We start from the raw sequence: 13,919 nt of genomic DNA on the forward strand, positions 1-13,919 counted from the left end.
TGTTGGCAATATGGCCATGGTCTAATTCGTATAGACGATATTTTCATAACAAAAAGCAAAAATCTCAAACAAACGAATTTTTATTAGGTATTTTGGTCACATTCAGGACAAAGGAAATTTGGTATTTTATCTTTAGCTGTAAGGCCAAGACATTCTTCATGCATATACACGTTGCAAGCGACGCATACCCTCATATCGGCAACTCTATCTTCCTGGCATAACTTGCAATACCACGATTCCTTGATTTTTGTTTGTCTAGACTTTGGTGGTGCCTTGGGAGTGATTTTTGAGCCAGACCCAGAATTTTCACTAAGATCAAGAGACTGTTTCTTCAGTGATCTTTTATTCAAAGATGCCGTTTTATGAATTTTAGGTGTAATTGGTTTCTCCTGTTTGTCAAACAAATCTTTTTTCACAATCTGTGCCCTGCTATTAATGGCAGGTTTTCGAACAGATTTGGTGGCTTTGACGACCGCCGCATCTGGGGTTTTCAGCATATCCGTAAAAGATTCGCGCAATTGACACTCTTCATTATCTTGTTCAGATTCTAAACCCGTATCATTGTCGCTAGAATCATGCACACTAAAAGATGAACCGGAATTAGAACTGTCTTCTGGTGTAAGTGATAGACAACGTCGATTTGTCTTCTGTAAACCAGAGGTTGATGGAATGGCATCATCTATAACATTGTGCCCTTGAACTGGACGATTTTGATTGCTTTCGGCCATTGGCACACGTTCCTGATCTTGTTGTGTAACAGTGCTGGGTGCAAAGGCGACTTCTGGAATTGCATCTTTGTTGAATGGGAAAATTCCCGTTGATGAAAATCCAGCCTTAATGTACTAGGAGTCATAGTTTTATCCCACACAGTAGCAAATATTGTTCCAAACCGTTGCTTTGTGATGAAACGATCCTTATGGTTTGAAAAATATTTACTTCGTCATCCCAATAATACTCGAAGGCTCTGAATACTGCTTTATCCATGGGCTGCAGCTTATGTGCCGTATTACTGGTAGTAGGGGAGCTAGCACGAAATCCACTGAACGAGAATGATCAAAATTTTAACCGATGGAGTTCCATTTTGCCCTATCAGAGTATGCTAAAATCGATCGTCTGCCGGCTCAGGTCATATGACTTAAGGCGCTGCGGGTACTTCTTGAGGTGCCAATTCTGAAAGGTGGTTTTTCGAGAAAATAAGTTATACACCAAATGAAAACGTTGATAATAGCTCTTAAAAAAATATTTAAAAAAATCGCGAACATTTGATAACTCCGTAAAAAAATAATTCTTAGTCGGTTTTTCACGAACTTTCTACGGATATAACTAGGTTACGGTTGGACGAATGAAGCTGATTTTTTTACAGACTGATGATAGGTACTACTAATGACTTAACGGTGTTTCGTTTTTAAATTTTTTCTCTAATTATAAGATTATCTTAATAAGATATCTTATAATTAGAGAAAAAATTTAAAAAAGAAACACTCTCATAGTCATTGGCTGTACCTATCATTAGTCTGTAAAAAAAATCAGCTTCATTTATCCAACGGTAACCTAGTTATATCCGTAGAAAGTTCGTGAAAAACCGACTAAGAATTGTTTTTTGACGGAGTTATCAAATGTGCGCGATTTTTTTAAATATTTTTTTAAGAGCTATTATCAACGTTTTCATTTGGTGTATAACTTATTTTCTCTAAAAACCACCTTTCAGAATTGGTACCGCAAGAAGTACCCGCAGCGCCTTAAGTCATATGACCTGAGGCGGCAGATGATCGATTTTAGCATACTCTGATAGGGCAAAATGGAACTCCATCGGTTAAAATTTTGATCATTCTCGTTCAGCGGATTTCGTGCTAGCTCCCCTACTATGGGAAGACAGTACAATGTAATGTCATGTTTATCTGCTGTAGTTACGATGCTGTGGTCTAAGGGCGGCCGTACACGGACTGCTTCAAGCAGTTGAGACTGACTGCTTAAAGCCGCGACCGCGCGGTGAACTATAGTCATTCATTCGCTGCCGTACACACGACTGCTCGAGCAGTCGCGACCGCTTCAAGCCGTCAACTGCATGACGAAATTCCATCGTGCCGTCAACCGCGCGCGAGCGGTCGCGAGGCATACACCGACTGCTCGAGCCGTTGACTGCGCTAGACCTAGAGCAGTCGACAGCTTTCCGATCTCCCCCCGGCCCTTGTGGCCTCGCGGCGTCTGTCTGTCTCGCTCGTCTCATTTGTCGACTGATCTTTGAACATGGAGGGCGTGTGCGATAGTGATGCGCTTATTAGTGCAATTAAAACGCAAGAACTTATTTGGAACTATAAACTTAAGGAACACAGCGACAAAATAAAGAAGAACAATGCATGGGCAATTATTTGCGCCCAAGTAATTGAGAACTTTGATGAAAAACCAGTTCAAGAAAAAAATCAAGTCGGTAAGTAAAAAAGTCAGTCATTTTACACGCACATTTATTAAGTTTATGTCATATTATAAAGTCACACACATATTTATTGATTTATATCATATTCCATTGCCAATCTAGTTTGCCTTCCTCGCTCACAAAGTAATTAGCAAATTCTTCACGGATTGTCGTTAACATAGGTCCACCTGGACGAACTTGCTGGGTTGAATGTATTATAGAATGAGAAAGACCCTCAAACGTATCCTCTAATTTATTTCCATCTCGTTGTTTTACGTAGTTATGAAGAACACATGATGATTTTACTATATCCACTGCGAAATCAACACTGACGTTAAGTGGTCTATGAAAGATCCGCCAGTTATTAGCTAATATGCCAAACGTGCATTCAATATATCGCCTCGCACGTGATAACCGATAGTTAAAAATTAATTTTTTCTCTGCTAAATTCTTGCCACCATATGGACGCATTAAATTTTCCTGCAACGCTTGCTTAACGTGATATTGTAGAAGGTGGAGGTATATTTAACTTTTTTTCTTGTAACATTTTATATAGACAACTCTCTTCGAAAATAGTCGAGTCAGCGTGCCTTCCATATGAGCCTATATCCACGAAAGTGAACATATAATTATTATCACATACTGCTAGAAGTATTATCGAAAAATAATTTTTATAGTTATAATATGCCGATCCACTTTGCGCGGGTTGTATTATTTTTATATGTTTGCCATCAACGGGACCGAGGCAGTTCGGAAACTTAGCAGTTTTTTTGAAACCATTTATTATGTCTTTCCATTTATCTTCAGTTAGTTGTTCCATACACATATCCTTCATATGTATCCATATATTTCTGCAAACATCCCTCACTATCTTACCTATTGTTGTTGATGCTATTCTAAAACTATAATGCAAATCCATAAATGTACATCCAGTTGCCAAATACCTGTAAAAACATATTTTTAAATCAATCAATTATACTAATAAATATTTTGTTGTTGTTACAGCCATGTTAATACAGAAAAAATTGAAATCGTTTAATGATTACCGAGGACAATGGGGTTATAATACAGGCCCCTCAACCTCTACATCAGTGCCTCTCTAGATCAGCGTCTGGCCCCTCTACGTCAGTGGCTGATGACCAAAATTCTCAATTTGAAGACCTTTCATCATCTTCAGTATTGTCCGATGATGTCATTTCCAATATTTCTAATGAATAAAAATTTAAATAATTACTAGGTATATATTTTTCAAACCTCAATATTACTGCTAGTCTTTCTTCTGGTTGGATACTTCTCCTCATAATTGTGTCTTCACGTTTAATTTTAGATTTTAGTATATTATTCAATTCATCAAACGAAGTGATTTGACATTCTAAAATAGTTGAAAAATTTTTCTTCATCACTTATAAGTTCCATAAACAAATGATGGAATTGTCCATGTTGTTCTCTTAATTCCAAAATTGGATGAACCCAAAATTTTCTGTTTTGACGTCGCCGCCGTCGTCGTCTCCGCTTGAGCGGAAGCAGCAAAAGCAGTGCTTCCTCGTCAGAATCCATTGACTCGACTGTGGTAAATCAACTGCTCGAGCGGTTGGTAGCGTAGCTCGAGCAGCCAACAACCGACCGCTCGAGCGGTCCGTGTACGTCGCTCAGCCGCTAACTGCTCGAGCAGTCCGTGTACGGCCGCCCTAAGTGGCATTTGGCACCATCGAAGACTATAATGCAGGGTCCAGGCACTTTGAGTTTCGCGAAATGTTCAAGCCACAGGGAGAATGTGTCAACGTTCATGCTACCTTTTGGTGTCATGTGTGCGATGGCCCCGGGGGGAAGAGCATCTTGCCATTCAGATTTCATTCGTTTTCCTTTGAACAGTACCATTGGAGGTACTGCTGCTCCTAATACGTTGCCACATGAGAAAATTGTGACACTTTCTCCGTGTTCATGGGCAACAATATGAACCCGCCGAGCCCCCTTTTTTGCAAGCACCTTTTGTTGATGATGTAAGCTCAAGCGGCAGCCCTTTTCATCCACGTTATAAATCCGCTCCGGTTTATCGATGATATCGAGTTTCTTAAGAATTGTCTCAAGCTTTTCAAAATGGTCCTTTACAATAAATTTATTGAGTTTCTGGGCCCTGCCTGGGTTTAGGTTTTGTGACTTTCTGAGTATTTCTTTTTAAGAATTCCCACAACCAATAGCGCCCTGCCATTTCCGTGGTCACACGAAAAGGGTTTTTTATTTTGTTGGTGTAACGATATACACATTTACGCAGGACCCTTGAAGTAAGTGGGTAACCAACTTCTGCCAGACGAATGATGCGCGTAGCTAGTTCACATTCTTGGGCACTTGTTAGTATGGTTTTTCGGCCAAGAGATGATTTTTCCTGTTTACCTTCTGCTACATACCTTCGAAGGGTTCGTCTAGGTATCCCGTAGGTAATACTGGCTCTATTGAGTGGCATTCCAGCAGCAATAGATGCTAGAGCACCATCCATACTTTCCTTGCTCCACATACCCAGCAACCCCATACACAGACGGCGTGGCATGCTATAAATGAATGGAACATTATTCTAAACACACACACAAAGAATGTAGAGTAATATGGCCATGGCCATATTACTCTACATGTCAAGTGGCCATATTGCTCGACATAACCTATAATTTTGTTTTTATTATAATAATGGAATAAACACAAATATAGAATTAAAGCAAGTATACAGATACTTTTTAAAGGTCTGAATATGAAATGTAATAAATAACAAAAAATTAAGAACTTACCTGTTTTAATTTTTTCACCTCTAGTAACGAGCGAAGATCTTATACGTACAGGTCCCGCCAAAATATTTTATTACAAGTGCTCATGTAACAACAGACAATTGACAAAAAGCCCCACCATGCACGTGTTTCTATCATATACTTATCATTTTTAAGGATACCTACTGACACCTATGGTTCAAGTGCCCAAATTATTGAAATACTATGCCCTGGCCTTATTGCTGTACATGGCCACATTACCTTATATATATATATATAGACATTGTGTAAAATAATGTTTGTTATTTTAGAAAATAACGTTTTTGTTGTGTACGGATAAGAACTGTTGCTATATGTTATAAATTCAAACCAAAATTACAGTAATACTTTTAGTTTACGAGTTTCTGCAGGGGTCTATATTATTAGGTGCTGTAATTTTTTATATCGTCTAAAAAGACCGTTATCCCTTCCATTAAGGGGGTTAAGTGCAAGAGCAGACTGTGGCATTGCCGCAGTGCTGAACTTCGCCCTTAATTTTAATGTACTGGAATAAATCTTTTGTTTTTCTTTTGAATAATAAAGGCAATATTATTATTATTATATCTTGTAGTATTGTTTCTATTGTGTTACCGCTATAGCAAACATTAACCTCATGCTTTGATAAATCTCTTCGGGACATACTTCTAACTGTAAATAAGTAAAGTACGCTTGTTGTAAATCAAGTTTTGTGAATTTGTCTCCCTCGGCTAAATTCAAAAATAATTCCTCTACTGTTGGTATGGAATGCTCGTCTACAATTAAATTTGTATTAAGGGTAATTTTAAAATCTCAACAGATCCTAATTCTAGCATTTGATTTTACACAACTGGGACAATAGGTGTTGCCCATTCTGATCTATTTACTTTAATTAACCCTCTCTTTCTCCAACGTTTCTAATTCTTCTTTGGGTACAAGTGCAGAAGGAACTTTACGTGCTTTAACGAAAATTGGCGTTGGGCCTTCTTTTACTTGTAACTCTGCCAGAAAATTTGTAATTAGCTTTCTTCCCGCATTTAGATGCTACATCATTACTATCTCGACACCTGTAACAAAATGTTTTGTTAGCCTTCTGAACCTGGAAATGGTTTTAAACCTTACGAGTTTTTATACCCTGGTGCAATGGATTGTACTGTCCCTCCGTGAACATGTGTATATGAGGTGTATCTCTTTAAGACACCTCCATACTTTTCGCAATTTCGACTGTTTTTTTTACGGTTAAATGCTTCCCTCTAGCCTCTTAAGGCGCGTATCCACCTGACAAACGGAACGTTTAGAAACATTTGCAATCGTTTACAAACACGATGTTTATCCGGTGGATACGTCGGTCACTTACATTTGCAAACGTTTGCAGGCGTTTGTCACTGTTCCGCGAAAAGTCGGTAACTTCAAAGGATTTGACTTGTTTGTGGATTTCTGCCTGATTTTAGTGGAGACGCGATATTCTACGTTTGTAGATAAATAGATCCGATAAGTGTTTGTTTACTTGTATTTAGTGTTTAAAAGTTGTGGTTGAAGTGATTGATCAATAACTCGAACAATAATCATTATTTTTTTATTTAATTTGTTTATTTACGATGGATATTACTACGGAATGGGACCACGAGCAGTGTATTTACTTAATAAATTTATATAGACAAAAACCGGAACTATGGAATGCCAGACATGGTTTTTATTATAATAAAATTAAGAAACATGACGCCTGGGCCGATATAGCCAAAAATATGAATGCAACCATCGATATTGTAAAGGCTAAAATAAACTCGTTGACAACTTCATTTAGAAGAGAAAGAAACAAAGAAACTCAAAGTTTGGGAACAGGAAAAGGTCTGTATATTTAGTGAACCTGTTTTTCTTGTTATATGTTTTGACATGAAAGTTGGAGGAGCTTCCAGCATTATCGCTTTAGAGTGCAGTTTTTTGTGTTTTTAAAACCGTGATCACGTACCCATGTGGATCCAGGCTTACTATTAATAAGGATGGCCAACAATAAAACTGAAAATTTGGAGGGCGGGAGGAGGTATACACAAGCCACTGGTTTGCCTATGAGGCATTTGGATTTCTTATGGATAAGAATAAATGCAGGAAATCTGTCAGCAGTACAAAAAAGATGATTCATTCCCAAATAGAAGATTCAGAGGTGAGAAATATTTTTTATTTTACTCTAATTTTACAAGCGAAAACTCATTCTTTACAAAAACACTAACACTGTACGTTTAGCTAAGCATGTTCATTTTGCCATGGAATAGCTCCATTGCTGGAAAAATATGCTGCAAATTCTTCACGAATTTCCTGAGGAATTTTTGCAGACTTTCGAGGAACTTTTTTAATATTAATCAGGGACAACATTTCAGTATCATTTCTCCAAGCACCAGGAATAACTTTCCCTTCTACTTCACTATCCAGGGCTCCTTGTGCACAATAAATATTTGCTGAAGACTTACTTTTGCGTAAGAAGTTGTGCAAATATATACAAGTCATCACAACTAATTCTGCTTTATGTGGCTCTAGAAGCATTGGTTTTCTTAAAACTCTAAAGACAGATGCTAGGATACCAAAAGCATTTTCCACTACTCGGCGTGCTCGACTCAACCTGTAATTGAAAATTCTTTGTATTGAACCTTTTTCATAAATTCCTGAATAAGGTTTCATTAAATTATCAGCCAGGGCAAACGCTTCGTCTCCTAAAATTACGTAGGGAATAGCTTTCTCGCGACCAGGCAACGGTTTTGGTAATGGCAAATTTAAAGCATTATTTTGAAGACGTTCATACAACTCTGTGTTTTTAAAAATTCCTCCGTCTGAGATTCTTCCTTGAACACCAACATATAGAAAATTATAATTAGCATCAACTAGGGCAAAGAGAACGATGCTGAAAAACGACTTATAATTAAAAAAGTCACTTCCGGTTTTTTTAGGGCACTGTAAAACTACATGCTTCCCAACAATCGAGCCAATGCATTGTGGAAAATTCCATAACGTTTCAAATTCTTCGCATGTCTGCAACCATTCCGCTTCGGTTTCTGGCATCTGCAAAGAAAGAATTGTTTTTTATTTGTATGCGTTTGTTTGCGTCAATTTAAAATATGTGTTTCACCTCAACGTTAATTTAGAATATGCATATTTTAATTATTTTTGTTATTAAACATTTTTTATTTTTGCATTTTTTTTTTCAGGTTATTGATGATAATGAAGTAGTTGCCGAAGAAGTATACAATGAAAACAGTGAACCAATTGGAGAAAGAACAGAACCAGAACTTAATCAAAAAAAAGCCTTAGAAGAGGAACCATTACCATCTACTTCTGCAACGTCTACAAATGAATTACCAAATTCACAATTGCAAAAAGCAAAACGAGCGAAACGGAATAAGGAAAATTCAAACGTCCCAAACGAGGATCCTCGTATTTCTGCAGTAGTCGATATTATGCGGTCAGCTCAAGACCGGGATTCTTGTGATATTTATGGGGAGCATATCGCATCAAAGCTACGTACTTACAGTCAAAGAACACAGGCCATGGTACAGCACATGTTTAGTAATATCCTCTTTAATGCTGATATGGGACGTTACGACGATGTGGTGCCTAAGAACACCTCTGGTCATCTGTCATCTTCTGGAAGCGTTACTTCTGCTAGCACATGCACTAACTACCCCTGCTCCTTCACCTGCTGGTTCAAGCTCTCATTATTCCGATCATGCTTCACAGTTCCGTACCCATGAAAATACAAGTGCTAACACTAGCGCATCGTTCGCCAGCTATCAGCAACCCTCGCAGCAACCACAACGAAACTTAACTTTACTCACTAATGTTCTGCCAACTTCAGGAATCCTTCAACAGCTCGAAGCCCATCGAAATGCAAGTAGCAACGCAACATATACCACCAGTTGTCAGCAGCCACAAGAAAATGACCATTGGGAAACAAACTTTCCAGATGAAAATCCTGACCTAGAATCTGCATCCATGAATGCAGGAAACTATTTATTTAGCAAACTTCAATCCATTTCAATCACAGACAAATACTAATTACTTATAAAAATAAAATACCATTTATATCATCGCATAGATAGGTATGATCTATACGCTGAGTAAAACCGCACTGGACGTATGTCAAAAATGTCATTTCAACAGTAACTAGTTTTCTCAATAAAGGTCAAATTTATTATATGGTTATTTACTTACCCTTACATAGCTCGCTAATGCTTTCATGATGGCGGCACATACTTCAGGAATTATTCTAGAAATGAGCTGCTTCGAAACTCTGAAGAGGTACATAAGACTGACATAGGAATCTCCTGTCGCTAGAAAGCGAAGTGTGATGGCCAGTCTAATTTCGGCAAAGACGCACTCTCGGTAGTTCGTGTCAATTTTAGATATTTCTGGAGAAATTCTTGAGAGCAGAAAATCAAAATCTCTTGGCGAAACTCAAGTAAAATTTTTGAATAAGCTACTCCTGTCACTTTTGATATCAGAAATCAAATGAGACACCCAAAATCCATGTTTCCTTCTTTTTTTCTTCTTTTCTTTTTCTATTAGTGCACAAAATACTAATGCAGCACAGGCGGCAAGTTTCTGTCTACTTAACGGGGCCATTTTTACAATTTTTCTATTCTCGGTTTTCCTCAAAATAAAAAAACCTGGATACGCGACAAACGCTCTCAAAACTGCTTTGTGAACAATTTCAAACAACATGTTCTGATCGGTGGGTACTTCGTTTTGCAAGGCTGTTTAACAATATTCGCAAACGTTTACAAATGTTGCTACAAATGTAATGCCAGTGGATACGCGCCTTTAATGAAAGTGGGCGAAACGTTAACTTTTTATCCAGCATTATTGACAAGGTCCTATCCCGGAAGGCGCTCGCATCTTAAATCCTTATGTTCCAATAGACGACTTTGCATTGCTTGGTTCCGCAGTCGGAGGACAAACTGATTACGTAGCACCTTCTTACCCCACTACAGCCCAAAGATTTTTTTTTCGAAAATCGAGAAAAATCTTTGGAAATTGAATTAAATTACATCCCTATAGCTAGAAAAAAAATTAAAAAAACTCTGGTTAGGTATAGGCCATATGGGGTGATCTACACAATATAGATCACTGGGAACTTCCAAGATCCATGCTAAAAATATTTGCCTATTATATCAAATTCATTATTTTTACATTGGTAGAGTAATACGTACAAATAATTGATTGTAAATTATATTTATTGTTATAATTATTTATGTATTACATCATTTAGTATGGTATGGAACAATACATTTTGCCCAAAGAGTGACGTTACATTGCGCACAGTACGACTTAAGATGTAGTCTTGCAGTTTTTTTGTTGGCAGCGTCGTTGCTCATTACGCAAATTAAGGAGGCGCTTCAAGCCATCGTATCTTGTACCCAAAACTGAGCTTTAGTATTACGCTTGCTGCAGGCGGTTATTTTCATATACGGAACTGCTACGGCTCTTCGAAATTCCAGGCAGCTCAGACTTTAAATAAAATATATACTAAATATCCTTTCCATCCTCGACAATTGTGGACTATGGGATTAGTTGGCAACGATTCAGATAAATATATGAATCTGATCCAAAAGGTCCAATTGTTACTCACATTGCCGATTTTTTCTCCCAACGGCGAAGAGAATCTAACCTTAAAAATTTTGTTTTGAGGTGTTGTGTTAGGTGAGCAAATATATGAATAGTATGATTAACAAATCATCCATGAGTAATGTAGAGTTTTCGAGTAGTGAGAGTGATCCATATGCAAATAGTAGTGATAGTGATCCTGATTACGTAGTGGGCAATGAGGATAGCACACATATAGATGGTAACATTTAATGTTTCTTATCAGATACAAATAGTTTGGATACTGCTAGTGGCTCCTCAAGGTTTCAAGATATGCATGTTACTGCTAATAGCGTGGATAAATTTTCCAGCAGTGAGAGTGAGTAATCGCCACTTTCCCAGACTGATTTGAGTCTGGATTTACCAGACTGTAGATTTGGCCTAGCAACAACCACTGAAATTGGTCGAGGAACCAAAAGAAACATTGTTTCTCAAATAAACAAGAGGGTGCACCTCCACAATTGTGTTTGCTCTTTAATTTTTTTGTCAGGAACCATGAACAATCAAAGGTTTCATCCTTTTATCGTTTATTGACTCAAAATCAGAAAATACATATTCAAAGGTAAATCATGTAAGTACAGCCTCTTAAGCGTTCTAGTTGCTCAAAGGAAAATTAAAGAAGGGACACAAATTTAGTCACCAAACAAAAAATTTTGAATCTGATTTATTTGAAAATAACAGCTTTTTTTTGCTTCCTTGTGCCACTTTTTTTGGTATTTTTTTAATTAAAAGATAGGCAATTACTCAATTCCAAAATTTTTGAATTTCCAATTGAGGGGCCCAGTGCAAGAACCGGGTATCTCCACTTTTTAAAATTTTACAGGAGGCGTAAAAAACGTTGCTATAAATTTGTATTCTATAAAACCATACGCGTAGCTGTAAATAACGGTGATTAAGATTTTCTTTGTTCTTTTTTGAGTATTCAGTTTTGAGAAAAAAAAATATATATATTGGAAATACCTGCTTTTTGCCCAGTAATATAAAATAAATAACGCACTGTCTAAATTATTATTTTTTTGTAAGTAAACGGGTGTGTTAATAAGGAAGAACATAAGTAAACATGTTTTATTAATAATAAAAGAAAAATACGTAAGGCCCATTTACACTTCAATCTAATGCAACAAATCAAACAAAGTGTTTTATATTATTCAGTGTCATAATCGGAATGGTCGGAGTCTGTATTTCCTGATTTTTCTGCCTCAGCTTGGTTCTGTGCCTGTTCTATATTATTCTACAACCACATATCATTTTGTGGTACATACTCCTTTGCTAGTTCCATTAAATGCTTGAATTTTTTTGGTTTTAAAATGCGTTGTTTGGTGTATAGTGCTTCATCAGCATCAGGTAAGGAAGGATTTTCTCCTTTTTTTAAAATTTCAAATCTTTAATAGGACACATCAAAACATATGACTTGCGCCCGGATGCGACGCAGTATAAAGTTGCACGTTGGTACTCTGCAAGAAAAGGGTATCTCCTGGAGATACCTGATTATTGCACGGAAAAATATTTCAGGCATCTCCACAAATCATCATAACTAAGTGACTACTGGCAGGAGATGCCCTGTTCTTACACCAAATGATGCAGAACGTAAACAAGTATAACTCCATATAGATAAATCAATTTCACAAAAAAGTGGAGATAGCCGGTTCTTGCACTGGGCCCCTCAATTCCAAAATCCATATTATATTTAAAATCATCAAAATTTACATGACATGTAGGTAAATACTCGAATAGGTATTGGTTTTGGAATACATCATTTTATCACCATGTTGAAAATTAATCTCAATTTTCTTTCCAAAGCCCAAAGCTGGAACACTGTCAGCTTCTGTTATTGTGTTGGTTAATTTAGTTTTGTTGTCACATATTATAACACCTCCAAACAAAATTAGATGGTTTTGAAGCAATTCTAACACATTGCAGGTTTTCATTGATCCAAGGAAAGTTTTGTAGGCACGTTTAGTATTTTACTTTTATATATATATATATATATATATATATATATATAATATCAGATAGTCCTTTCTACATGTATCCTAACTTTTGCCATTTTTGTAGTTTCGTACACTTGCTGCTCTGCGAACTGGGGAGTACCTACTTAAAAATGGTGGAATGTTTAAAGATACACCTTCTGGTAAAATATCTTTGATAAGGAAACCTTTATCTGCCAAAATAAGATCACCGGAAACCATTTGGTTAAGAACTCCACACCTAGAAATGGACATACGCTCAATCCTCCTTGGTGACAAAATAATAATAAGCGTTTGTACAAAACGTGTCGAAACCTATGTGTTGGTTAGAGGCGAGAGGTTTTACATTAGTCCAGGAAATAGAGACTGAAAATGGACCATTCCCTGCAAAACGAGAAGTAGTTCCAATTTTTTTTGCATGTCATGAAAGAATATCTGGTGGTTAAGAATCCAAGTTTTCGACCTCCCACACCTTGTGCATCCCCCGCACCACCCTTAAAACCAAAGAAATTTGGTTGGTTTTTTAGTTTTTCAGTCATATCTTTGTATAGATTCATTTTTCAAAAAAATATTGTTATCAGAAATTGTAGACTATAAAATTCTACAGAACTTTGATATACACTACTTTTTTGTATAATGTTTGTTAAAAAAGATATAGAGCTTGAGTTGGTTATACAGGGTTCGGCAATGAAACGGGAAGATTTCGTAAATAATTTTATTATCGAAAAAATATTTTTTTGGTAATTAGTAATACCATACTGGGAAATAAAAGAGTAGCCATTTGATATACAATGTTAAAAAACATTATTTTTTGAAAATTACATCTGTCAAATGGCCTCCGTTGACACGTATGCACTCATGGAGTCGAACACGTTCAATATTTTCAGGGATTCGAATCCTTCTGGCACTACCACCTCTTTCTCTAGACGTCGATCCAGTTTGCTCGAGGTTGTTTAGCCACATTCGAATCGCATGGTCTGACGGAACCGGTTGGTTACGCGGTATGTTAAAATGCCGTCTAACATCTCGACGCGTTTGCATTAAACTCTCGCCATTTTGGTAATAAGCCTTAATTGCGTAACCGCGATGCTCACCCGTCCAACGCTCCATTGTAGACTAAATGGCAAGCCACTAGGGTCC

At 37.1% G+C, this 13,919-nt stretch overlaps 2 protein-coding genes and 1 long non-coding RNA gene across 5 annotated transcripts; 1 reads left to right on the forward strand and 2 right to left on the reverse strand.

The window, feature by feature from the left end:
• Positions 1 to 1,813: 1,813 nt before the first annotated feature.
• LOC116160699 lies at positions 1,814 to 5,372 on the reverse strand. 2 transcript variants are annotated; one of them, XR_004143294.1, is made up of 4 exons: positions 5,191 to 5,372; positions 3,668 to 4,959; positions 3,460 to 3,620; positions 1,814 to 3,357 (listed from the first exon to the last, which is right to left on the reverse strand). It is a non-coding gene; the product is annotated as an uncharacterized LOC116160699 (long non-coding RNA). The 2 variants fall into 2 exon arrangements; XR_004143293.1 differs by having other exon boundaries at positions 1,814 to 3,620.
• Positions 5,373 to 7,227: 1,855 nt separating this feature from the next.
• LOC116160193 lies at positions 7,228 to 8,935 on the forward strand. The gene is made up of 2 exons (XM_031473332.1): positions 7,228 to 7,342; positions 8,379 to 8,935. Exons 1-2 carry the CDS (start codon positions 7,268 to 7,270, stop codon positions 8,919 to 8,921), a joined length of 618 nt encoding a protein of 205 aa, XP_031329192.1. The 5' UTR covers positions 7,228 to 7,267; the 3' UTR covers positions 8,922 to 8,935.
• On the reverse strand, positions 7,309 to 11,126 carry LOC116160192. Of its 2 annotated transcripts, none has more exons than XR_004143159.1 (2): positions 8,497 to 8,605; positions 7,309 to 8,232 (listed from the first exon to the last, which is right to left on the reverse strand). XR_004143159.1 is itself a non-coding variant. In XM_031473330.1 (2 exons), the coding sequence occupies exons 1-2, from the start codon at positions 9,472 to 9,474 to the stop codon at positions 7,423 to 7,425; spliced, it is 903 nt and encodes a 300-aa protein (XP_031329190.1). In that variant the 5' UTR covers positions 9,475 to 11,126; the 3' UTR covers positions 7,309 to 7,422. The 2 variants fall into 2 exon arrangements, 1 of the variants encoding a protein (XP_031329190.1); XM_031473330.1 differs by lacking the exon at positions 8,497 to 8,605 and adding an exon at positions 9,382 to 11,126.
• Positions 11,127 to 13,919: the final 2,793 nt, after the last annotated feature.

This window comes from Photinus pyralis, unplaced genomic scaffold (assembly GCF_008802855.1).
Source record: "Photinus pyralis isolate 1611_PpyrPB1 unplaced genomic scaffold, Ppyr1.3 Ppyr1.4_LG1, whole genome shotgun sequence".
Taxonomy (NCBI): domain Eukaryota; kingdom Metazoa; phylum Arthropoda; class Insecta; order Coleoptera; family Lampyridae; genus Photinus; species Photinus pyralis.